Source organism: Leptopilina boulardi, unplaced genomic scaffold, assembly GCF_019393585.1.
Source record: "Leptopilina boulardi isolate dan_hultmark-lab unplaced genomic scaffold, ZJU_Lbou_2.1 LbouV2_366, whole genome shotgun sequence".
Lineage (NCBI taxonomy): Eukaryota > Metazoa > Arthropoda > Insecta > Hymenoptera > Figitidae > Leptopilina > Leptopilina boulardi.
Window position 1 is genome coordinate 769,090 of NW_026137936.1, and position 26,272 is coordinate 795,361.

A 26,272-nucleotide genomic window follows, 5' to 3' on the forward strand; every position below is an offset into this window, starting at 1 on the left:
CCTTAAAAGTAAACGAATTATAGGTTATGTTGACGACAGTTTTTCCTTGATTAAAAGTTTCTTTATGTAAAATTAATATCAGTTTTTAATTGTAAAAAAAAGTTACGTAATTATATTGTTTAAGTATAAAAACTGTTTTATAGTAAGAAGACAACATTCAAGAATAAGAAAAAAAATTATTCTGAATTATTTGTTAATGAAGACATTAAATAAATTATAATTAAAGTGTCAGTAGTAAATGAGAAGCAGGTATATTTTTCCAAAATTCAAAGTTGAAAAAATTATCGTTTGGAAGTAACGTTAAAAAAATTATTTAATATTTTCGTCAATAACAAACTGATTAGCACAAAAAACTTTATAGAAATTATTGTTACCACATTAGACTTCATTCTTAAAAACAGTTTGATTTTATATTAATTTTTGAAAAAGTTATTAACAAAAACGTACTTAGCCGACAACCGAACTTACCCGACTCTCCCCTTCAGGAAGAAACAAAATTTTCTGAACACTTGTTACCGTTATTTCCACAACGTCGTTCAAATACCTACTTGTTTGTCATTATAAATAATTATAAATAAAAAAAAATTGCCACTTTTAGAAACTGTTATTTAAGCATGTATAATGTGTTATTTTCAAATTAGAGGCAAACAAAACGTATTTATTAACGTTTCGAAATCTATATCTATTTACATTATTAAAAAGAAATCAAGCATTATTTAAACAACTACTTTATACGTTTGTAATTTCAAGCCAATTTAAGCAAGGCATTTGTTGATTAAAACCAAACTGAAATAGCTTATTTGTGATTCAAAAATGATTGATAACAAAGCGTTGGTAATTTTTTTTTTAAACTTATAATAATTGTAATTAATAACTTGCAAAATTTCAGGTGAACGCATAGATCCACAAATTGAGTTAACTATTAAAACCTCTTTTAAATTGTAACCGGAAATTCCTGATTTCAGGTTTTGTCAATGTAAGATGATATAAAAGAAGTCAATATTGTCTTATACAACAGTTTATTTGATCAAGTTGAAAGCGTTAAAATCAACAAAAGTAAAGACAAAATGAAAATTAATATTGTTATTGGATCAATTTTTACAATAATTCTAATAAATAATGTTGAAGGGGTGATTATAATTTGACTGTCAATAATTTTCATTTTTCAACCTTTTTTTATTAAAAATTTATTTATTAATAAAATTTCAAAAAAAAACATCCACAATTGCTTAAATATGAAAATATTTTCTTAAAAAAAGTTTCAAAATTGTAATTTTGTAAAATATTTTATGAATTAAGTTCAAATTTTGTGGAGAGATCAAAAATAGTATAAGGATAAAGAATAAGTAATTTCAAAGAGGGCTCAACTGGTTTTTTTTTTGAATATTACACTAAAAAGTTTTGAAAATTCTAGAAGATCCCTTTTTGAAATTAAATTTTTATATTAAATTAAATGCAAAAATTTTACGTTTTGGGGGAAATATACAAAAATTGTATTACATTTCATAAACAATCCTTATTGTGTTTTTGACTTCTTTTTTTTTAACATTTTTAGCTATATCAATGAAATATTTAACAAGACTACAGTCACATGTCCTTAACATCACTTATTCAAATTGTATTCATAGATTTTAAAGTGTAAAATATTTCATTTGAATTGTATATCAAAAACTTTAATATTTTTTTTTTTCAAGAGTAATAATTATACTCTATGAATTTTCTATTTTTGTTATTTCTTAAAAGAAATTTAACCTGGATGGATTGAAAAAAATGACAAAACCTTTAAAAGCACCATGCATTCAACAATCAGGAGTTGACCCAGGTATGTGCACCTTAATCAAGTGTATTATTTTAAAGATGAATACAAAGTTTTATTTTAAGTTGTAACATTAAATATTTAAATGTAAGAATGTATTTCTTCTTTGAAATAAAATTTTCTTTTTTGTTGATTTTGAATAATCAATTCAATTATGGATATTAGATTATTAGTTCCGCCATTTTTTAAAACTGAGAAAAAAATTTATTTGATTCAAATAATCGATTACTTGACTATTATCAAATAAATATTTATTTGTATTAAATAATTATTATTTGAGATGATATTTGTTTCAAATACAAAAATTATTGGTCCGAATACAATTTATTTAATATAAATATTTATTTGATAATAGTCAAGTAATCGATTATTTGTATCAAATACATTTTTTTCTCAGTTTTAAAAAATAATTGACATTTTACATTCTTACAAAACATTATAATTATAATAATTATTAATAGTGATAAATTTTTCTTCTTCAATTTTTAGAATTAATTACTGCAGCTAATAATGGAAATTTCGCAGACGATCCAAATCTTAAGTGTTATTTTATGTGTCTTTTACAAAAACTACAAGGAGTGAGTAAAAAGATTTTATAAATAGTTATAGAAAATTAAATATAAAATTTATTAAAATTTCAACTTTTATTTATTATTTTATAGGTTAAAGGTGGAAAAATTTCCGTACCTGCCATAAGAACTCAAGCTCAAGCTTTAATGGAAGAGACCCTTGCTGTACGAGTTAATCAATTGTTAGATGCTTGTGAACATACAACTCGTAAGAAATTTTATTTTTTAATTATATTCAACATTCGAGACTACAACAATTTTTTTATTATTATTTATACAATATAATATTTTTTAAGGTCCAATAAAATTTTTTGATGATTTTTCAAATTTTCATTTGTTACGAATACAATTAAAAATTTTATATTTAATAAATCTATTGTTTTTATTAGATCATGAAGACGTATGTGTAGCTGCATTTGAATACTTTAAATGCGCTGTGGCATTTGATAGCACTGTAAGTAAAATTACATATTATATAAAAATTGTCAATTTTTTAAATAATAATTCATATATTCATTGATTTATTTTATTTTCAGTTAAATTTTTTCCCATCATGAAAAAGGAACAACGTGACAAATAAATGTAGGTTAAAATGAATGTATTCAAATTTTCTGCCAAAATAATTTTTGTATATTATATTATGATATTTTTTAATTTATTATTGTCAAATTTAGAAAAAAATAAAATAAATTGATTTTTAATTAAAAAGAAACAATTATTTCTAATAATATGTATAATAGATTGAGATTTATCAAAATGCGAAAGATTTTTTTTTTAATAAATGAAAAAGAAAACTATAAAATACAAAAAAGGTAAAATTTTAAAAAGAGATACAAAGTATTTTTGAAATATAATATTTTAATGTTGGGATTTATTCGTACGCTTCTTATATATTATTACTTGCACAATTTCAGTTGAAAATATAGATTCACAAATTGAGTTAACTATTAAAACATCTTTTAAATTGTAACCGGAAATTCCTGATTTCAGGTTTTGTCAATGCAAGAAGATATATAAAAGAAGTTAATTTTGTTTTATACAAGAGTTTATGATATGAAATTGAAAGTGTTAAACATAAAAAAAATGAAAATTAACATTATTATTGGATCAGTTTTCATATTAATTTTAATAAATAATGTTGAAGGGGTTATTAATTTATTTCATTTTACAAAATTTTTATTGAAATTTACTTATTGATAAAATTAAAAAAAAAAATACTCAATTTCTTGAACTTGAAAATATTCTGTTTTATAATACAATTTTTTTTGGAATCAATGAATATTTCTTAGAATAAATTTTAATCATTTAAAAAAATGTGACTGTGTGGTATTTTCATTTCACATGTGAATATTTTATGCAGGTTTTTTTTTTATAATACTTGATGGATTGAGCTAAAATATTGTGAAGTAAAAAATTGTATATGGATTCTCTTTGATGTGCAAAATTTTTAATATATTATATTTATTATTAAAAAACATTTTTATTTTGTTTTTGAATTTTTTAAGAAAATTTCAGTTCAATTCGGCAAATATTTTATAATTCTACAGTCATATTTTCTTAACTCTACTGATTATGAAATTGAAAATTTTAAGTACAATATTTAATTTCAATATTGAATACAAACTCCTTCTCGGTTTTTAAACAATCTAACTTTCTTTACATATTTAAAAAATAATATGTTTTTCCATTTTTAATATTTCATGAAAGAAATTTAATATGGATGGATTGAAAAAAATGGCAAAACCCTTAAAAGCTCCATGCATTCAGCAATCAGGTGTTGATCCAGGTATGTTCAACTCAGAGAAGAGTTGAGTAGCTCCGGACAGAGTATACAGTCGGAGGCATTCATTATTTTTGTTTTTAGAATTAAAACAAATTAAAAATGTATAATTCAATTTATAAATTAAATTATACATTTTTAATTTGTTTAATAATTTGGAAACTTTAAGGTATTATATTTACAGAATATGAATTTTTTGAAAAGAAAATTAATCATTATTTAATTTTCATTTCAAAAAAATTTATATTCTTTAAATATAATACCTTAAAGTTTCCGAATTATTTAAAAAGCAACAATATTTCGGAAATATTACGATTCTAGATAATTTTTCAAGGAGTAAAATAAGCTATTGTTTATAAAAATTGGATAAAAATTACAATTTTCGTCGGAGCTGAAAAAAAAGAAATCAAGCAAAATGTTAAAAAATCATTATTTTTTTTTCCTTCTTTAATATTTAGAATTAGTTGAAGCAACACATAATGGAAATTTTGCAGACGATCCAAATCTCAAATGTTACTTTATGTGTATTTTGCAAAAACTACAAACAGTGAGTAAAAATATTTTGCGTATTGTTATATAAATATTGAAAGTTCAATTTACTAAATAATAATAATAATAATAATTTTAATATAATTTTAGATTAAAGGTGGAAAACTTACAGTTTCTGCTATAAAAACTCAAGCTCAAGCTTTAATGGAAGATAGCCTTGCTATTCGAGTGAATAAAGCAGTAGACGCATGTGAACATACAGCTCGTAAGAAATTTCGAAATTTGATAAATATATTTTTTTTATTATATTTCTCATTAGGCTAAGAAAATTGTTTGTTAAATTTACAAATTTTTTTTAGTTGAATAAAATACAAAATTAAAAACAAAAATTAATAAAAAATTAAAAACAAAAATTAATAAAAAATTTTAAAAACTACAAAATTCAATCCAATTTGATTTTTTTTTTATAAATTATAGAGCGTTAAATATAAAATATTTTAAAAATCTTTTGTTTTTCTAGTTCTCGAAGACGTATGTGAAGCTTCATTTGCATATGTTAAATGTGTTTATGAATATGACAGTGGTGTAAGTAAAATGATATAAAAAATGACAATTTTTTAAAATAATTATTCATATTCATTGATTTATTTTATTTTCAGTTAAATTTTTTCCCATGAATAAAGGAACAAGGTGACAAAAAATATTTGTGTAAAATAATATATATATATATATATATATATATATATATATATATATATATATGCGTTATTTTTTCATTTTCATGACAAAATAATTTTTTATTGTAAATAATAAATAATACTAGTTGTATTACAAAAAACGTAATTATGTAATTTGTCATTTTTATTATTATAAAAAAATTTGGTTGAATCTTTAATTGGTACAATGCGTATAGAGTTGGGCGAAACTAATTGTCTAAGAATTTTTTTAGTCTGAAAATGTTATTTAAAGATAAGTCGAAAAATCTGAGAAAAATATTTTCTAAAAAGAATGTAATGAATATAAAATTTTTATTGTTAACATAAATGAATGAATAATTAGAAGGCTGGATCCGCTTTTGGACATCATTTTCTGAACGAAACCCTAAAAAAGACTTTAAAACACAGAAAATTTTTTTTTTACTTATACGCTTTATATAACAAATTATTTGCAAAATTTAAGATAATTATATAATTGCACAAATTGAATTAATTTTTGAAACGTCTTTTGAGTTGTAATCGGAAATTCCTAATTCCACGTTTTGTCAATTCAAGACGGATATATAAAAGAAGTTTATAACATTGTATGCAACAAATTATTAGTTGAAGTTAAAGTGTTAAACACAAAAGAAATAAAAAATGAAAGCTAACATTGTAGTTGGATCAGTTTTAACAATAATTCTAATAAATAATGTTGAAGGGGTGATTACTTTTAATGATCATATTTTTAATTTTTCAAAATTTTAATTCAACTATATACATATAGCTAAAATTTTTAAAAACATCTAATTTTTAAAAACATCTAATTTTTTAAACATGAAAGTGTTTTATTTGATTATAAAATAATTTCTTGGAGAAAATAATAAAATTTTTTAGAGGAATAGTAAAATATTTAATTTCAATATTGAATACAAACTCCATCTCGGTTTTTAAACAATCTAACTTTCTATACATATTTAAAAAATAATATGCTTTTCAATTTTTGTTATTTCTTAAAAGAAATTTAACCTGGATGGATTGAAAAAAATGACAAAACCCTTAAAAGCACCATGCATTCAACAATCAGGTGTTGATCCAGGTAAGAGAACTTTATTTTAAATAAAAATTATTATTTTATGGAATAAAACAATAAAAATATTTTTCTTTTATATAGCATTAATTGAGGCAGCTAATAATAAAAATTTTGTTGAGGATCCTCAACTCAAGTGTTATTTTATGTGTGTTTTGCAAAAACTAAAAACAGTGAGTAAACATATTTTCCAATTACATTATTTATAATTTTCTAATTGTCATTTATGAAAATTTTCATTTTTATATTATTATTTTAGATTAAAAGTGGAAAAATTGCCGTGTCTGCTTTACAAGCACAAATTAATGCTTTAGTTGAAGACTCCCTTGCTGTTCGATTATTGCAATTGACAGAAGCTTGTAAACATACAACTCGTAAGAATTTTCAAATTTGATAATAATATACGCATTATTTTTGTACCTTGGTCTACAAAAATGGACATAACGTCCAAAAGCGAATCTGGAATCAAATTTTTGTATTTAAAAATGTCAAATCCAATATGGCTTGGTAGAATTTTTAAAAATTAATCGGATTTACTTGAAAGTCTCCACTGAAAAAAGTTGATTCAAATAATTACTTGACTATTATCAAATAAATATTTACTTTTGTATCAAATAATTTTTATTTGAATTAAATGAATTGTAATTTTGAACCAATAATTTCTGTATTTGAAACAAATACCATTTAATTGATTCAAATAATAATTATTTCCCAGTAAGCTTGCCGCGCAATATTGCCAACCTTGAACGGCAAACTTGTTGCAAACTTCAAATGTCCCACCTGACCCAAGCTTGCATGGTAAGCTTACCGAAAAATTGCAGTGTAAAGTTACTGCAAGATTGCACAATAAGACTATCGCAAGATTGCTCAATAAGCTTGCACGGAAAGCTTGTAGCAAGGTTGGTGCAAGATTGCCAAATAACCTTACTTTGAACGTAACAATTTTTTTTTCTTTAATGTTTCGTATAATTTATATAATTTTATTATATAAATTAGACGAAATATTTAAAAAAAAAATTTTTTTAGGTTTAAAGTAAGGTTATTTGGCAACTTTGCACCAACCTTGCTTTTATTTTTTTTATTTATCGGTAGGCTTACTGAGCAATCTTTCAGTAAAGTTGCCATGCAAGCTTGGGTCAGGTGGGACATTTAAAGCTTGCAGTAACCTTGCGGCAAGTTTGACATGCAAGGTTGGCAATATTGGGCGGCAAGCTTGCTGCAAGTTTACGTTCTATCTGGGTTGATACAAATAAATATTTATTTGATAATATTCAAGTAACCGATTATTTGAGTTAAATAAAATTTTTTTCAGTGTGTATAGTAGGGTATTTTCATGTTCGATGATTACTAATCTGACATTTTATTTTTAAAATTCAAAATGGTGGATCTAATGTGGCAGACTTTCTTCTCTTAAAAAAAAGTGAAAATCAATTTTTGGACGTTAGACCACTTTTTGTAGATCTTATATTTGAATGTAAAAAATGTCCCATTTTTATAAAATCTATTTTTTTTCTAGTTATTGCAGACCTCTGTGAAGCTGCATATGCATATATTAAATGCGGTGTAGAATATGATAATAGTGTAAGTTAAATTACATAGAAAATTTCAATTTTTCTAAATAGTAATTCATATTCTTCGATTTATTTTATTTTCAGTTAAATTTTTTCCCATGAGAAAGAAATAAGGTGACAACAAATGTGCGTAGAAACATTGTACTATTTTATTTTTTTCAATTTTTTGCAAAAATAATTTTTTACTATAAATGCTAAATAATAGGTATTATTAATCTTATTACAAAAACATAATTATGTTAGTAATTTTATTTTTCTTTATTGTATAAATTAAAAAAAAAATAAAAAAGGAAGAAATTTGTTAAATTAAAAAGGAAAAGTTAATTTGCTAATGTAATAGTACAAAACTTATTTTAATAAATTATTTCGTTCATTTAAAATAAATAATCAAAATGGTTTTCATTTTTGAAATTTAATGAAAACAGTTTTTTTAGTGTTTTTTCTGATGATGATAGTTCAATAGAATGTTAATACATTTATAGAAAAATTACGAATCTCACATGTATTTTTTTTAACAATTACCAAGCATTTTAAAATAAATAACAGTCACATGGTGTTAAACGCTTTTAAACGTTTCAAAAGCAAAAACATTTAGATTCGTGCGCCTCTTATACCATATATTATTTGCAAAATTTGAGATAATTATACAATTGCAGAAATTGAATTAACTTTTAACATGTCTTTCAAGTTGTAAACGGAAATTCTTAATTTCAGGCTTTGTCAATTCAAGACAATATAAAAGATATTGTATGCAACAAATTATTAGTTGAAGTTAAAGTGTTAAACATAAAAGAAATAAAAAATGAAAGCTAACATTGTAGTTGGATCAGTTTTGATAATAATTCTAATAAATAAAATTGAAGGGGTGATTCATTTAATTTACAATCATAATTTTCATTTTATTTTATTGAAGATATTATGGCTAAAATTTTCAAGAACTTCTAATTTCTTGAAAACGAACTTTTTTTTGTGATTATAAAATAATTTTTTTTTGAAGAAAATAATAATATTACTTTCAGATGAAAATTTTATCACTTGCTTCAGCATAATTGAAAATTAAAGTAAAATAATTCATTAAAATATAACTATAAAATATACAAAAACACCATGTGAATAATATTAGGTCACATAAACGCAATGCTAATTTGTCGGACACTTTTCTTCTAAAATAACTTTGTTAAATTATTCCTCATATCAAATTTTTGAGACTATTTTAACTATTTTAACAAAATTTTAACTCAATTCATTAAATATATATATTGTGATAAAAAATGTTCGTTAAATTAATATAAGTGGTGATTACGGATATAACAGTCACATGATGTTAATATACTTTTCTGCTTTTGTTATTTTATGAAAGAAATTTAACATGGATGGATTAAAAAGATTTACTAAACCTTTAAAAGCACCATGCATTCAGCAATCAGGTGTTGATCCAGGTATGTATATGAATTTATTATTTAAAGGGAGGAATCAAGTTTTGTTTTAAAATACAATTTTTTAAGATAGTCCTCACTTATTTACAATTGAATATGATAAACATCTACTCAGAAAAAAAGAGAAAGAAAATTTTCCTATTTAAAATAAATTTGCTTTCCTCTTTTAAAATAACATATTATATTTTTAATGCATAATTCTATTTGAATAGGGGAATAGTGTCAGGGTTGGACACAGTTTTGGTTTTTTGTTTATAAATATTTTGTTTAGATAAATTCAGTCAATTGTCGTATATGGGTGGAAAGATCTACAAAAGAGGAACACTTTTGCTGTGGACCGTAAATTGATTGGTCCAAAATTAAAAAAGTCATAAACATTTAGAAAAAAAAATCTAGTCAGGGTTGGACTTTTCAGTCAGGGTTGGACACTTTTTGAAAATCGAAACGCATTATTGGTAAAAACGTAAAATAACATTTGTAATGTTTTTTATTCTTATTTTTTCATGTTTATCTTTACTTATTGTTTACAAATTGTAAAGCTTCATGGGTTTAAAAAAGGAATGAACTCAAATTACAAAAAATAACGCTTTATTGTTTCAAATAACTCAATGAAATGATGAACAAAATTTATACAATTTAAGTATTATTTTTCTAATATCTTTGGCACAATTTTGCACTGAAATATCAATAAAATAAAATTTATTTATAAATTGTGTCAAATTCATAATTAATATGGGTGTCCAACTCTAACTAGAAGCATCATTTTCGAATTGTGCTAACCATAACCAGACATGTGTCGCGATTCGATTTTTCACTTTTTTTCTTTTTAAATTATGTACCCCACAATACATTCAATAAGCTTACCTTGCCGGATTCTTGCTTTTTTTATACATTTTTTAGGTTTATTCACAAGTCAAACAAAACTTTTTTTGTCTCTTCGATTGCACCGAAGTCACAGGAGACGCTACTTTTGATTCTCCAAAAATGTAATGCCACAAAAAGTTAGGTTACACTACTAGAAGATTCGTCACGTACGCACACAGGTGGCGCTAGTGTTCTTATTTAAAAAAAGCCAAGTGTCCAACCCTGACACCATTCCCCTAATAAATTAGTTTTGTCATTTATGAATATTATATACCTATATATTTAATTGCTTTTAACATAAATATTGGAATGGACAATTATAGTATTTAGAAAATGCAATGTGTCTATTGTAGATAATATTTTTTTCTTATTTTAATATTTAGAATTAATTGATGCAGCTCATAAAGGAAATTTTGTTGACGATCCGCAACTCAAGTGTTATTTTATGTGTCTTATGCAAAAATTCAAAGCAGTGAGTAAAAAAAATTGCTATAAATTTATAAAGGTTTGTTATATTAATAGCAACATAATTTTAAAAAAAAATTTTTTATTATTTCAGGTAAAAGGTGGAAAACTTGCAGTGTCCATTATGAGAACTCAAGTTCAAGCTTTAGTAGAAGACAGTCTTGCAGTTCAAATGATTCAAGTGATCGATGCTTGTCAACATCATGCATCTCGTAAGACATTTCAAATTTTATCAATATATTTTACAATAGAGACCATAAAATTTTTTTTTAATATTTATGCATTAATAGGGGCCAAAAAAATGAATTGTGAATTTTGAAAAAGGATCAACTCTAAAAAATCATAATAGTCATTTTCACTATCAATTCGTTATATGAAAATTACACGTTTTTTCAAGTTGAGCCATTTTCAAAATTTACGATTCAATTGTTTGCTCCTTTTTACAAATTTTAATCAATTTAATAAAAATTATTGTTCCTTTTACTGCAAAATAAAAAAAATTTTTTTAATTTTTTTCAATTTTACTTGAGATACTAAAAAATTTATACATTTTTGTATTATTAATGTAATATATTTAAAAAATCTTGTTTTTCCAGTTCATGATGACTTATGTGAATCTTCTTATGCATATATAAAATGCGCTTATGAACATAATAGCGATGTAAGTGAAAATATACAAAAAAAAAAAACTAAAAAAATTTCCAAATATTAATTCATATTCATATATTTATTTCAGTTAAATTTCTTCCCATAATGCAAAAGGAGCAATGTGACAAAAAAATGTGCGTAAAAAATTTGGTATTGTTTTTTTTTAATTTTATGATCAAAATAATTTTTTATTGTAAATAATAAACACTAGTCGGTATTGCAAAAAATATTTATAATTGGTTTTTAAATTTTTATTATCGTAAAATAAAACAATTTAACCTGCAAAGAAAGTTAAAATTATAATAAAATTTCAATTTAATTAATAAATTTATATATAAAAATAAAGAATAATGTAATAATAATTATCTCTTCTTCTCTACCAAAAAAGCTGTATAATTTAAAAAATACAAAAACATTGTAATTTTTTACTTCAACATTAAATTTTTGGTGTTATTTACTCGTGCATTTCTTATAACGTATTATTTAAAAAATCTTGAATAAACATGCATTTGAAAAAATGTAATCGGAAATTTCTAATTTAAGTCGGCGACGTTATGAAAGAAGTCAATATCATTTTAAACAACAGTTTATTATATTAAAAATGCGATTTTCTTTTTTATATAATTAATTAAAAACTGTTTGAATTGAATTTTGAGATGCACGAAAGAAAGCTTTATCTGGAGCAGCGAAAGGTTTCACTAGAATAGTGAATGCGATTTAACTACAATTAAAACTTTTGTTATTCTAATTAAACCTTTTGCTATTACAGGTATTTTTTTTTGTGATTGGAACTCAATAGATTTTTTACTAGTACAAAGTTTAGTGAAAGTTTAGATCATAATTTCATATTTGCACAGAGGAAATTGAAAAAGGTGATCTGCAACAAAAAAAGGGTGAAAATTGCCTCCCCCTATGTTTGTGGTTAATACGTATTCGCGGAACGTCCACGAGGGCCATAAGCGTTATATATTGGCACAGCAGCAGGCGAGGCCCGAATTCCTGGTTACTATGTGAAATTAACATTGTTAGGATTCCGCACGACCGTAGTAAATCATGAAACGGCCTGACCAAAGAGCCCTAAACTATCTCACATCTAGCCAAATAAAAGCCTCTTTGCTTGTAATATACATATATATATATATATATATATAAACATGCATAAAAAACAATCGAAATTTTCAATTTTTTAAAATAAAAAAATGTAGTGTCATTTGCAGGCTTCACAGTATCTTTTACTTTTTACCTTCTTTTTTTTACTTTTTTCCTCAAAAAAAAGTGAAAAGAGGACAAAAAGGTGACAAAAAAACATAGCAAATAAAAATGTGTTGAAAATCATAATAACAATATTTTTTAATAATTTTATAATTTAAGAAATTGTGCATTAGAATAAATAACATTCTATTATTATCAATTTGAAATTTTGATCAAACGTTTTTTTCTAATCAGTTAATTAATTAGCTTTAGGTATATAACTTCTACTATATTATATTTAGGCCCCCTAAAAATTGGTTTTAATTAAAATTTGTACTATTCAAAACTAGAGCACATAATAATTATAGGTTTTAAACAAAAATTATGAGAAATAAATTTTAGGTTATACAAATATTTTGTTAATTAAAATTTTGAAGAAAATAAATTGAAGTGATTAAAAATTCTATTCAATAAAAAATAGATGAAAGAAAAATTTACTAAAAATATTTTTAATTAATTAATCATTTTAAGTAATAAGAATTATAGTAAATCCGTAATTAGGTTTAATTTTAATTATATAAATTTTTATCAATTTTTACAAATAAATCAATTAAAAATTTAAAAATGACGATATTCAATTTTTTTAAACGTAAAAATGTACAAAAATCCGTTATTAATTTAAATTACAGTTAAATTTCGATCAAATGTTTATAGAGTTAAATAATTTTTTATGTATACTTTGAATATGTGAACATAAATACAAATAACTTTATTATTCTGATTTTGATGGAGAAGCAATTTAACCCCTAAAATTTATACAATTGTAGTGGATTGTAATTATCAGCGAACATAATAACAAAAGAGGATTAAAACAGTAAGCCAACAAATACGAAAATTACGCTAAGCCATGCGAAATGGTAATACGATTTATATATCAAAATTTGAGATTTTATCGATAAAAAATTACAGACAAAAATATTTAATCCAATAATTATTTTTTGTATATATAAGTAGAAAATAAAAACTGGTCCTAGCTTGGTCCTATCTATTTTGCCCTATTATTAACTAATTCCAAGTTTGGCATTCTAGCTTGATCCTACAATGGTTTGTTATGCGATTTTAGCCTGGTCCTAACTTGGGTGCCTAGTTACAACCAGTTTTAATAATAAATAATAAATAATTTAAAAAATTAATTTTAACCACAATTAATACTAACTTTCAAGAAGGAATATCCTGTAAGTTTTAAATTAAAATTTGAGAGTGGAATTAAAATTTGAACCCTACGGGAATCGAACCCCAGACGCATGACTTAAGAGACCTAACGAACGCTTTAACGACCGCGGCTACCGAACATAATTATATATTTTTATTTCATTTGTCTATATAAATTTTCACTATATGTTTTTAATTCTATTTTACAAAAATACTTGAAATCATCCAGAACTTTCACTGTAAGTGTTTTATGTTGCCAAATAATGGATTTAAAACATTATATTGCATTGTTTAATTGTTTAAACAATTTATTGTTATTTATATTAACTTTTTTTGTAGTGCACCTTAGAAAGATGCAGTTTTTTCCTAATTTTACAATTTATCAAATCGAATATAAAGATAGATTTGATGTAAAATTATTAATTCAACAATTGTTTAAACAATTTATTGTTGTTATTTATTAACTTTTTTGTAGTGCACCTAGAAAGATGCAGCTTTTTCCTAATTTTACAATTTAATCAAGTTTATATTATTCTACTTGATAATTATAAAATTAAGAAAAAACTGCATTTTTCTAGGTGTACTACAAAAAAAGTTAATTAATAACTATTATAACTTTATATTTTGTTTGATAAATTGCAAAAATAGGAAAAAAATACTGCATTTTTCTAGGGAAATTATGAAAAATGTTAATAAATAGAAACAATTATTTGTTCAAACAATTTAACATAATAGTTGTTGCAAAATTTAATTCTATATTTTATTTTATTTATAACCTTTAAATTAATAACTACTAAGAGAAGGTAACAAATTTATAAAATTGTGCTGCTGTCTATGGATATTTAAAAAAGTTATAAATTATGAACAATAAATTGTTTAAACAAATAAAAATTCAACAAAATAATTTTGAAATATATTATTTGGCAATATATATAACAATTAAATAAATTAACAAATATAACTATGAAAAAATGTCTTTCAATATTTACTGGAAATTAATAAATAATTAAAACCATATAAATAATTATCAATTAATTATTTAAGTATTATCTGAGATTATTTTACAAATCCAAAATTCAATCACTTTTTTTCATAAAAAATTTTCTAACACTTAACTAGATGTTCTAGCTAAGTCCAAGTTAGGACCAGTCTAGAATATATAAACAGGGGCTGCCAAGGTAGAACCAATGTTGGGCCAACAATCATTTTAGGCATACGTTGGTGATTTCTACACGGGTATATACATATAGTATTTAAATTTAAGTGCAATCTTTTTTTATGTACAAATTGCAAATAGTGTTTTAGCATTAACTACATGGAATTTCCAAGAAAATGATAGAAAGTTTTTTTTTTCAAATTCGTAAATTAGCATTCTGCATTGCATTTTCAATGAAAGTGCCTTTGTTTACAAGAATATATGATTCAAGATTACAATCCAGTTTCCGGTGTTATGTTTTGAATCATTGTTTCAACTTATAGAGGAACAGGGCATATGTGTATCCTTTACATATATAAACGATAGAAAATATTTTAAAAAGTTCAGTACCTGCTTGGCTTAACTTTTTCCATTTGTAGAATAAGTGAAAATAAAAATAATGAAGGTATTTTTAGTGTTTTTAGTGTCATTATTTATGATTCAGGTAAGTTAATGAGACAATTAATTAATTGTTTGGCTAATAAAATGCTAACTTCATAATAAAATAATTCATTATTTTTACAATAATTATTATATTCACCAGTTTAATAAAAGAAAATTAATTTTACACTTGAATAATTAGTTTTACTTTCATAATAAAATAATTGATAATTATATAAGTAAAGAATTTTAAAGTGTCAATGCACATTAATAATTATGATATTTTAGAAGAAAATAACATGTCAAAGTAATGTAGACAAAATGGATGGAGCTTTTGATCTTTGTTTAAAAGAATACGATATCACAGGTTGTAAATTTTAATATATTTTTTTTTCAAAAATTTTGACAAGTAATATATTTTAATTTTATGGCTGACAAGTAATGTATTTTCAATTTTATGTTATATAGTGAACGAAATTTATTCAACACAAGTGAATTTAACTTGCTTCAATTCTTGTATTGCTGTAAAAGCAGGAATAGTGAGTAATATAAAATCATGGGATTGGAAATTAATGCAGAAAATAATTTAGTATTTTGAAAAATTCTCTGTAAAATTTATAGATTAAAGACAGGAAATTTGATTTGGAAAAATATGCAAAATATTTGCTTGATGTTGAGGATTCAAGAGCGGTTCAGGACGAATTGAAAGCTTATAAATTTTGTGGTGAAAATTGTAAGTTAATTCTTTTTTTATTTTTTCTTTCTTTCTCTTAAAGAGTTTTCAAATTGCTTTAAATAAAAAAATCAAAGTCTGAAATTGTTTATATCTTAAATTCAGCCTAAAAAATAAATCAAAGATTTTTTTTAAGTGTGTATTTATATTTAATTCTTAAAATTTTTAATTTTAAATTTAACAATTCAAATTTGTTGAATTTATCAATAACTTCCATAATTGACAATAATATAATAATTGTTATTATGTAGGGGAATATATTTAGGGTTGGACACCGTTTTGGACTTTGTTTATAATCTTTATTTAAAAAATAAATTTAGTCAATTGAGTTATATTGTTAGAATAATGTACAAAAGAGGAACACTTTTGCTGCAGATCGTAAATTGATTGGTCTAAAATTAAAAAAGTCCTGATCATTAAAAAAAAATCTCGTCAGGGTTGAACGTTATGGAATTGTGCTAACCATAACCAGACATGTTTCGCGATTCGATTTTGCACTTCATTTTTTCTTCAATCATGAACCCCACAATAGATGCAATAAACTTACCTTACCGATTTCTTGTTTTCTTTATTCATTTTTTATGTTTAATCACATTGCTTACAAAACTTTTTTGCTTCTACAAATGCACCGACGTCACAGCAGACGCTACTTTTGATCCTCCAAAAATGTAATGTCACAAAAAGTTAGGTTTCACTACGAGAAGCTTTGTCACGTCCGTGCATAGGTGGAACTAGTGTTCTTATTTTAAGAAAAGCAAAGTGTCCAACCCTGAGTATATTCCCCTATATCTAAAAAATAATTTGATTTTCGATCTGAAAATTTTCATAAAAGATATTTCTTTCACAAATTATTATAACAAATTTAAAAAATAATTTTCCACTCTACTGAGAATTTTTTTATTAGCTTTAGGTGGAATAAAAATAAAAATTCAAATAACAAACATGTAATCAGTGATCGTTTTGAATGTTTAGTGCCTGACTTGACAGACGCATGTGAGCAATATCTACACTTACAGAAATGTGTTGACCAGCAACTATTTCCAAATGAAAATAAAAATTAGGATAGAAAATTATTTTATATAACTCACAAGGCATATGATTCTAAGAACAATAAAAAAATATAAAAAAAAAGAATACTAAAATATGAATATCTTTGAAGTATTTAATAAATAGTAAAGATGGAAATTGGTTTTTTTTGAAAAATCATTAAAAATGAGCTTTTGCCCGTCAACTTCGGGCCTTTTCAGATTTATAATTTATTTGACGGGGGAAAAGACGTTGACAGGCAAAAGCTCATTTTTAATGATTTTTAAAAAATAAAATGTGGATTTAAAAAAAAACAATTTCTATCTTTACTACAATTATGAAATCCAAAAAAAATTAACATCTATACTACTATTTAGTGAATATTTAAAAAAAAGAATGTATGTACCTACTCAAAAATTTCCCATGTGAGAAAAATCAAAGTTGACGATGAATTAAAACTATCTATTTTATATATTATAAGATGAAATGTATTTATAATTACATTTAAAATATATTTATTTTGAGGATAAAAATATTAATTCTCAACGTTATTAGAACATAGTCAATCAGCAAATCAGCGTGGCTACATGGTCAGCGATGGACAGTTTTTGTGAGCGATGCGTCCCTTTTGGTCTGGGGTTCAATCCCCAGTACGTGTGAAATTTTTAATTCTTATTCCAAATTTTATATTCACAATTATTGTTAATTAATCTTAAGTACTAAAACAGTAATTGTAAAAATCTTGATTAAATTAATTATACAATTAAAAAATAGTGAATTGAAATATAAAAAAATGAAAATTAACTCACTAGTTGATTAGAAGCCACACAATCCTTTGAACTTACCTAGAAATAAAAATAAACAATTATCATAAATAATTATTAAACAAATCATAAATAACATTGATGTATAAATAATTATAAATTCTAAAATTATAAATAGATAAAGTTACATAATTATATTATTCAACAATATAAAAAACACTAAAAATTCAATCTCGTGATGAAGTTTATTATAAATAACACGAAATCATTTAATTTGATAACCAACTGTTGAATTATTATACCTTATATTTAAAAAAAAACTTATCAAAAACCTTGTTTTTAATCACTTTAGTGTAAATAAATCCAGTAAAAAAATTATTATTGTCCAGTTTCCTGTCATTCAACAATAATTATTTCAATCTTTTAAATCACAAACATTTGTGATGAATATAAAAGGATGCTCATATGTGGTTAATTCCAGTTAAAAATATATCACTCAGAATTACAAGTAAAGAAAAGTATCAAAAAAAAAAAAAAAAAATGATAGTAATTTTGCTCTTTTTAACTGTATTTTATTCAGCATTGGTGAGTTTTTACAAATTTCATTAATGAAATTCATTCGATTTAGCAAAAATTGTAAAGTGATTGCTTTATTTATTTTTTAATAGTTTAAACAAACATTAACATTGTCTGATGAGTTAGAACAAGCTTATGATGGTTGTCTAAGGGAATTCAATATTTCAGGTGAATAAAATCAAAATTAATATTTTATTGTTATACCTATTGTTTTTTTAAACATTCATTTATTGTTAATATTCTGCTTTTTAAATATTGAATTATGAAATTTTTATATGTTTAATAGTAATTAACAAATTGTCTGTTGAATTTTAAAACAATTTTTTCAAAAATAATTTTCAGTTGACGAATTTGATTCAAGTGAAACGGATCTTACATGTTTTAATTCTTGTGTTGCTAAAAAAGTTGGCATAGTAAGGAAAAATAAAAAATATTTTCAATTATTTGAAAGTTACATAATTATGTTCTATTTATACCATAAATTTGTTTCAGATACAAAATGGAAAAATTAATGATAAAGAATTTTTAAAATATTTCATCGATATTTTATATGATTCAGATGAAAGCGAGGATGAAAGTTATTTTAATGCAAGTGATATTGATGAGTTAGAAGAAATAATCGAGAGCTGCGTCCAAAAAAGTAAACATTATTTATAATATTTAAAAACACATTGCTAATAATAATAATAATAATAATAATAAAAATTAATAATTTAATGTTTCAGTTCCATACGTTGAAGAAGATTGCGAATTATTTAATGAAGTGAGAGATTGCATTTTCGATTGATTGAAATGATTAAGATGTAATTATTTAATATATGAAATATAATACATAAATAAAAAATACTGAACAATTTTTATTTTTATAATTTAGAAAAAATACTTTTTATTATAGTTTACAAAAAAGAATATTCTTAATTTAAATGGAACAATTTGCTTTTAAACTTTAAACACAAAAAATAAAATTCATTTGGTTCAAATAATCGGTTACTAGTCTATTATCAAATAAATATTTATTTGGACCGAATAATTTTTATTTGAATCAATAATTTATTTATTTAAAATAAATAATTTTTTCTTTCCAACTGAAACTATTTTTTTATAATTGAAATTCCAAACTTGTTACTTGGGGGCTTTTGAACTCATGAAATAAGAATAAGAAGTTTTTGAAAATTAATCGGATTCGCTTAAATCTTGTTACTCGGTGATTTACGAATTCGCTGATTACGAATCTGTCATCAAATTTTCCAAATTCAAAATGGCGGATCTAAAAGGGCTGATATTTTTTAAAAATAATTATTAGATTTACTTAAAACTCTTTACTAGGAGAGTTTAAGGATCGTTGATTACGAATCTGAAATTAAATTCATAACTAGTTAACCCAAAAACCCCAATGAGTAACAACTAATATAATGCAACCTAATTCAAAAGTGTAACTTTAATTTTAAAAAATTATTATTTAAGATTAGTTAAACAAAATTTTTAATTCTTATTATTTCAAAGTAAGTAGATTTCCAGTGGTTTTTGAAAATTCTGTTTTAACATTTTTAAATAAAAATTTTTAATGACCCTATAATAATAATTAAAAAAAATATAAAGACTAAAAAAAATTAAATAATAAAATAGGTATATAGATAATAATTGTAAATTAAGTTTTTTTTTCAAACCGATTGCAAAATGAAAACTTTTAAAATAATAAATTTTAAAAAAATAACTATAACAATAAATAATTGTTTTATTTTTCATAAAAATTAACTTACTTTCAAGTATACAGTTTTTTTTCTCACATTTCCTTGTTTCTGCATGAATAAACACAAAAGTAGATCCGATATTATGAAAAGATTTGCATCTTCAAAAATACAACTATACTATACTATACTATAACATTGGAATTATTACTCCAATTAAAGCTCATTTAAAAATTTTTAATTATTCCTGTTTTCTGAGAAACTTCATAAACCATGGTGTAATAAAAAGATCTTAACAATAGAGTAAAACGATTCATATACGGCAATTTTGATAGGTAATTAAATGTTCTTATGTAAAAATTCTAGATTATCGCATTATCTCACTCTCGTGTATTTTTGAATGTATTTCAATCTGACACCTTGAATTGTCTGACCTAATGAATATGTATTTATCTATACAGCTTGATATAAATATGACAGGAGCTTTGGAAAACTTGTCAGTTTTAAAAAACAGTATTGTGTCTGCAAATCTTAAATACATATAAAATTTTATTAAAATGAAAAATATTGCATTTTTCCTTGGTGTATTGCTTCTTGCAGTGGTAAATTGTTATTAATTTTAATTTGTTTATTTTTTTAATTCAACAATTAAATTCAATATAGTTTTAAAGATTTATGTAAGCCACAGTGATTCATTAATTTATAATAATTATTGACTAGTAGATTTTTGTGACTCACTCTCTAAATCTGAATTAGTAAAAATTTTAACAAGAATAAGTGAACTAAAAAATTAAATATAAAATGTAATGTAATTAATTAATTTTTGTATGTGAATTGTGAATATTATTTTGAAAAAACTATTTTATTTGAGAAAAATGAACATTTTTTTTGCATTTTTAAGTAATATTTTTAGTTGTTTCTCAGCAACTGTTGAATTTTTTTTTCAATATAATAATAAAATGTTAATATTGATGTTATAAGTAACTTAATGAATTAATATAAATAATTGTTTTTTTATTATTTAAAATTACAAAACAAATAGGCAGGAGGAAATTGTCAAATGAATGATTACCCTGAGGCCTTAAAAATTGTTTTAGAAAATTGTTTGAATAAATTTGACATCTCAAAAGGTAAGAATTATTTTAAATTATTTCGATTTTTTTCAACATGTAATGATTAATTTCTATAAAATTTAATTAATTAATTTATCGCCTTAAAGATTATACAATGAAATAAAAATCTATATTACCTATATAATTCGTTTAATTTTAATAAAAATTAATATTATCTTCAATATTATTTTCTACTTCCAAATTTAACCCCTCATGGTCACACTGGGTGGTTGCAACCCATCAATATTTTTAACTTTTGATATTTTACGAATTTAAAGTACGCAACGTTTATGATGTAAACGATTTTTAAATAAATAATTTTTTAAAATGAAAAATTCTATAATTTTTTGTCTAATAAATATTTATTGTAATTTTTATTAATCAACAAATTATAAAATAATATTTTTTTAGGTAAACAATTTTACAATTTTCCGTGTTAAGTAAAAAATGATTCCTAATCGTTGACCTCGAAGGGTTAAAAAATACTTTTAATTAATTAATTTGAAAAAAAATGTTTTGTCTAGAAATTATAAAATAAAATATTTTACAGAGGAATACATGACGGCTTTAAAAAATAATGATTATAGTACAAACTCTAAAAACCGTTGTCTGAGAGAATGTTTAATGACAGATAGTGGCATAGTAAGTTATTTATATATTATAACCCAAAATTTAATATTTTTCAATATTTTTAATTTCTATGTTAGTTAACTGTATTTATAGAGTAGATGGGTGAAAATTTCCCAACTGAGACACCTAAAACTGACTTTACAAATTTAAAATACTAAATTTGCAATTACTCCGTTGCATGTTAATGAAATTTAATAAAATTTGGTGAGCATATAGAAAAATTATGTCTCTTTGAAATGCAATAGAAATTTCAATTAACCTTTATTGTTTATGCAAAAAAATTGTTTATTTAATAAACAAATGAATATTTAAACTATTTCTCATATGTTTAAGAAAAAATTTCAAAAACGACATAAATCTACACTTTCTCAACTTTAATTTAAAGAAAAAAATTCTTAGTACCTTTAAAAAATGAGTGAATTACGCGAATTTGAAAAGCGACGTGCAAGCGCTGGAACAGTCACCACTGCCGTGCGCTACTACGCGTCGAAGCCTATTCTCTGCTATTATCGAATTATACTAATTTATACTAAGTTTGAATTTTAGAAAATTAATTTAACGTAGAACCAAATTTTTCAATATCAGAATTTTTATTTAACCGATTTTTTATTTAAAAGAATTTTTATTTAACCGAATTTTTTTTAATAAAATTGTTATTAAAGCCTAACTGTTATTTAACCAAATTCTTATTTTATTAAATTTTCGCTAAACCAAATTTTTATTTAGCCAAATTAGAATTACTATAAATTATATTAGTATAAATTAGTATATCACGACTTATATAGTCATGATTATGCCGACCTCAAGTTATTATTTAATATCCCATCTCTGTCCCAACAATTTTTATTTAGCGACCTTCTTTTTGTTTTTAAAATTATAAACGGTTTATTTAATTGTGCAGATCTTTTGAGTCTTTTTGGACTTTTTGTACCTAAACGATTATTAAGAAATGTTCCTTTATTTAAATTGCCATTTGCCAGAACTAATTATCTGAGTAACTCGGTAATTCATAGACTTATTCGAGAGGCAAATCAATATAAAAATGATTTAAATTTTTTCGGAGTTTTGTTCAATGTATTTTCTAAAGAATTACGCAATCTAGTATTTAGCGACGACAATAATATTAATGCGGCCAATTAATTATTGTTATTACATTTTATGTTAATTAGTACTTTGTACGATTGGGCAAAGTTGTTATTGCCCGTTTGTATCAATAAATAAATAAATAAATAAATAATTCGATAACAGAGAATCACTCATTTTTAAAGGTACTAAGAATTTTTTTCTTTAAATTAAAGTTGAGAAAGTGTAGATTTATGTCGTTTTTGAAATTTTTTCTTAAACATATGAGAAATAGTTTAAATACTCATTTGTTTATTAAATAAACAATTTTTTTGCATAAACAATAAAGGTTAATTGAAATTTCTATTGCATTTCAAAGAGACATAATTTTTCTATATGCTCACCAAATTTTATTAAATTTCATTAACAAGCAACAGAGTAGGGGAGACCGGGGCTGTTTGGCGCAGGGATTGCTGGGCGCACTTGAGTTTATTCAAAAGTATTAAGAGCATTTGAACCTTCGTGACATCACAAATCATGGCGCATGACACGCAAACTTCTCAGGTATGTGAAAAACACAATTTTGAATATTTTTTAAAAAAACCTTTTGGAAAATGTTTAGAGAAACATAGACTATGTCTGTTATGTGCGAAAAATTCAAAATTTTGCGTTTAAAACGTTTTTTAAACAATGCCTACATATAAGCAATTCGTGTTTTTTTCCTTACTTGTGACAACCAACTTAAACATTGTTTAAAAAACGTTTTATACGCAAAATTTTGAATTTTTCGCACATAACAGACATAGTCTATGTTTCTCTGAACATTTTCCAAAAGGTTTTTTTAAAAAATATTCAAAATTGTGCTTTTCACATACCTGAGAAGTTTGCGTGTCATGCGCCATGATTTGTGACCTTAACATTGTTTAAAAAACGTTTTAAACGCAAAATTTCGAATTTTCCGCACATAACAGACAGAGTCTATGTTATTCTGAACATTTTCCAAAAGGTTTTTTTAAAAAATATTCAAAATTGTGCTTTTCACATACCTGAGAAGTTTGCGTGTCATGCGCCATGATTTGTGACGTCACGAAGGTTCAAATGCTCTTAAGTTACATTAATTTTTCTCTTTATTCTGCTTAAAGTACTTGATGAACTGTAAGTTTATACAAAATTTTAATAATATTCACGAATTATTGTGGAGTATAGATTAAAATAACTGATTTTGGCACTCCAAAGTAATTTTTTAACCTCTTCCTTTTTTTGTGATATCTCTTTAAAAAATTCATTTTAGAAGAGCTCAAGTATTAAGTTTTGAGCTCTATACATTTGTTATTAAGAAACAAAAAAAAATTTTAGATTTATATTAACAGTTTTTATAAAAAATTAATAAATATTTCAAAAGTACATTCGGGGTTAGGTGGCGCGGTTATCTGAAAATTTCGTTAAATATTAATAAAATCAAGTTGATTATATGAAATTTACACATTAATAACCACCAATAACAATCCGATTCAAAAAATTTAACCGAATAATGGTTTTTAAATATTCACAGAGTTATTATCAAAAAAAAATATATTTTCTGGTAATTTTACGATTTCATTTATATAAAATTTTATTTAATCTAAATGAAATTTTCTAATTTTTAAATTTAAAAAAAATTTTATTGTAAAATTACAGTGCACGACTTATTTTGTTAAGTCTTATATTATTTAAACTTTAATAACCTTATTAATTTTAATTTCACTCATGTGCCACGCAACCCCGGGCCGGGGTTTCTTGGCGCGCTTAGCACAGCTTCAAATAAAGTGGTATAAAAATAAAAGTATTAAATATATTTCAACTTTCTTTTTTTTTTAATTAAAGCTGATATATTACAAGTTTTCTATACATTAACTTTTTAAAAAAAGCAAAAATGAGTGAGTTACACAACAAAGAGTAAAAAGTGCGCCAAGTAACCCCGGTCTCCCCTAATTGCAAATTTACTAGAAAGGTAACAAAATATTCAATTGTTAATAAATAATTAAAAAATTAATTTTTTTAAAAACGCATTTCAGGAATGTTTTTAATTCGGCTTCCTGCAATAGATTATTAAAATAAATATTTTAAATTTGAAAAGTCAGTTTTAGGTGTCCCAGTTGGGAAATTTTCACCTAGATATTATTTTCTTTCAAAAATTTACAGAAAAGAAACGAAAATGAATTTATACACTAAAAAAAAAATTTACTTGGTTGAAATAATAGGTTAGTCAGCTATTATCAAATATTTATTTGCAACTTATAATTTTTATTCAAACTAAATAATTTTTATTTAAATCAAATAAACTGTAATCGAATCAATAATTTCTGTATTTGAAAAAAATAACTTTTAATTGGCAAAAATAATAAACTCATAGAAAAAGTTTGTTGTAGCAACGAATTTTTTGCTGTCATTTGATTGTTAATATAGGGACAGCGAATTAGTTTGCCGTGGGGTTTAAATTCTCGATTTTTTTGTTTTCTTTTTAACACATCACAGCTAAATTTTTAGTAGCTGTAATAAACATTTTAGTTGTTATAGCAAATTTTTTCAGCAAATATTTATTAGCATCTGCAGCTATTTTATTTGTTTCCTTGTAATTATTTGATACAAATAAATTTTTTTTTTTAATAATAGTCAAATAACTGATTATTTGAACAAAAAAAATAGTTTTCTTTCATTATAGAAAGTTTAACTAACGAAACATTGCTTTGCAAATTTTTAGATGAAAGATGGAGAAATAAAAATTGAAAAAATTAAGGAATTAATGGTTAGCTATAACCCTACTATATCTGAAGCTGATATTGACAGTACTCATGCAAAATGTGTAACAGAAGGTATTAATTAATCACATTAAATATTCGAGTTTCGTTAAATAATATTCCTTAAAAAAAAAATTAAATTAAATTTTAAATCTTTTTAAATTTAAAGATAAATGATTCAATCATTGTTACAGCTCAACAGAAGACAGACAAATGCGATATGGCACAAGAATATGGAAAATGTGTTGATGCTGTATTTATGAAAGCATAATAACTTTTCATATAAATAATTGAAAGGAAAACTTTTTTCAAGGAATTTTTGAACTTGAAAAAAATTTATAATACACAATTTTGTTCCTTATCTATTTGTTGATATAATTCAAATATTTAAAAATAAATAATGAAAATATAAAAAACTGTATATTTATATCCTTAAAATATTCGAAATTTTAAAGTAGGTATCTAATTTAAAACTTTTTTTCTGATAATTGAATTTTGTTTT

General features: G+C 23.4%; 6 protein-coding genes across 8 annotated transcripts in view; 5 read left to right on the forward strand and 1 right to left on the reverse strand.

Annotated features, from left to right (window-relative positions):
• Positions 1-26,272, reverse strand: part of LOC127286913 (protein sprint) — a 240,967-nt gene that overhangs the window by 188,314 nt on the left and 26,381 nt on the right. The window contains exon 2 of one of the 3 annotated variants that reach the window (XM_051313553.1): positions 17,971-18,006. The exons of the other annotated variants lie outside the window; for them this stretch is intronic. The gene's annotated coding sequence lies outside the window, so the exon portion shown is untranslated. The remainder of the gene's footprint in view (positions 1-17,970; positions 18,007-26,272) is intronic. 3 annotated transcript variants of the gene reach the window in all.
• On the forward strand, positions 832-3,100 carry LOC127286945 (general odorant-binding protein 56d-like). Its single transcript, XM_051313616.1, has 6 exons — positions 832-1,130; positions 1,744-1,822; positions 2,306-2,394; positions 2,479-2,593; positions 2,775-2,839; positions 2,922-3,100. Exons 1-6 carry the CDS (start codon positions 1,068-1,070, stop codon positions 2,940-2,942), a joined length of 432 nt encoding a protein of 143 aa, XP_051169573.1. The 5' UTR covers positions 832-1,067; the 3' UTR covers positions 2,943-3,100.
• LOC127286969 (uncharacterized) overlaps positions 3,430-26,272 on the forward strand; it is a 38,646-nt gene continuing 15,803 nt past the window's right edge. The window contains exons 1-7 of the mRNA XM_051313637.1: positions 3,430-3,531; positions 4,093-4,171; positions 10,694-10,782; positions 10,870-10,987; positions 11,372-11,436; positions 25,734-25,845; positions 25,965-26,023. Of these exons, the coding sequence (XP_051169594.1) occupies positions 3,439-3,531; positions 4,093-4,171; positions 10,694-10,782; positions 10,870-10,987; positions 11,372-11,436; positions 25,734-25,845; positions 25,965-26,023 (615 nt within the window). The 5' untranslated portion in view covers positions 3,430-3,438. The remainder of the gene's footprint in view (positions 3,532-4,092; positions 4,172-10,693; positions 10,783-10,869; positions 10,988-11,371; positions 11,437-25,733; positions 25,846-25,964; positions 26,024-26,272) is intronic.
• LOC127286946 (general odorant-binding protein 83a-like) lies at positions 5,405-8,274 on the forward strand. The gene is made up of 6 exons (XM_051313617.1): positions 5,405-6,072; positions 6,370-6,448; positions 6,524-6,612; positions 6,699-6,813; positions 7,956-8,020; positions 8,095-8,274. Exons 1-6 carry the CDS (start codon positions 6,010-6,012, stop codon positions 8,110-8,112), a joined length of 429 nt encoding a protein of 142 aa, XP_051169574.1. The 5' UTR covers positions 5,405-6,009; the 3' UTR covers positions 8,113-8,274.
• Positions 14,986-17,965, forward strand: LOC127286951 (uncharacterized). The gene is made up of 5 exons (XM_051313622.1): positions 14,986-15,466; positions 15,691-15,769; positions 15,871-15,941; positions 16,024-16,135; positions 17,108-17,965. Exons 1-5 carry the CDS (start codon positions 15,422-15,424, stop codon positions 17,194-17,196), a joined length of 396 nt encoding a protein of 131 aa, XP_051169579.1. The 5' UTR covers positions 14,986-15,421; the 3' UTR covers positions 17,197-17,965.
• On the forward strand, positions 20,670-26,186 carry LOC127286948 (uncharacterized). Its single transcript, XM_051313619.1, has 5 exons — positions 20,670-20,791; positions 21,232-21,319; positions 21,852-21,943; positions 25,734-25,845; positions 25,965-26,186. Exons 1-5 carry the CDS (start codon positions 20,747-20,749, stop codon positions 26,039-26,041), a joined length of 414 nt encoding a protein of 137 aa, XP_051169576.1. The 5' UTR covers positions 20,670-20,746; the 3' UTR covers positions 26,042-26,186.

What these genes read in the sequence shown, in the direction of transcription:
- LOC127286945 (XM_051313616.1), top strand. Translation starts at nt 1,068, where the DNA reads ATGAAAATTAATATTGTTATTGGATCAATTTTTACAATAATTCTAATA. An exon ending in TGCTTGTGAACATACAACTC is followed by an intron (nt 2,594 to 2,774) that starts GTAAGAAATTTT and finishes TGTTTTTATTAG; the next exon opens with ATCATGAAGACGTATGTGTA. An exon ending in CTGTGGCATTTGATAGCACT is followed by an intron (nt 2,840 to 2,921) that starts GTAAGTAAAATT and finishes TTTTATTTTCAG; the next exon opens with TTAAATTTTTTCCCATCATG.
- LOC127286946 (XM_051313617.1), top strand. Translation starts at nt 6,010, where the DNA reads ATGAAAGCTAACATTGTAGTTGGATCAGTTTTAACAATAATTCTAATA. An exon ending in TAATAAATAATGTTGAAGGG is followed by an intron (nt 6,073 to 6,369) that starts GTGATTACTTTT and finishes ATTTCTTAAAAG; the next exon opens with AAATTTAACCTGGATGGATT. An exon ending in TTTTGCAAAAACTAAAAACA is followed by an intron (nt 6,613 to 6,698) that starts GTGAGTAAACAT and finishes TTATTATTTTAG; the next exon opens with ATTAAAAGTGGAAAAATTGC.
- LOC127286951 (XM_051313622.1), top strand. Translation starts at nt 15,422, where the DNA reads ATGAAGGTATTTTTAGTGTTTTTAGTGTCATTATTTATGATTCAG. An exon ending in TGTCATTATTTATGATTCAG is followed by an intron (nt 15,467 to 15,690) that starts GTAAGTTAATGA and finishes ATGATATTTTAG; the next exon opens with AAGAAAATAACATGTCAAAG. An exon ending in TAAATTTTGTGGTGAAAATT is followed by an intron (nt 16,136 to 17,107) that starts GTAAGTTAATTC and finishes TTGAATGTTTAG; the next exon opens with TGCCTGACTTGACAGACGCA.
- LOC127286948 (XM_051313619.1), top strand. Translation starts at nt 20,747, where the DNA reads ATGAAAAATATTGCATTTTTCCTTGGTGTATTGCTTCTTGCAGTG. An exon ending in GTGTATTGCTTCTTGCAGTG is followed by an intron (nt 20,792 to 21,231) that starts GTAAATTGTTAT and finishes CAAAACAAATAG; the next exon opens with GCAGGAGGAAATTGTCAAAT. An exon ending in TAAATTTGACATCTCAAAAG is followed by an intron (nt 21,320 to 21,851) that starts GTAAGAATTATT and finishes AATATTTTACAG; the next exon opens with AGGAATACATGACGGCTTTA.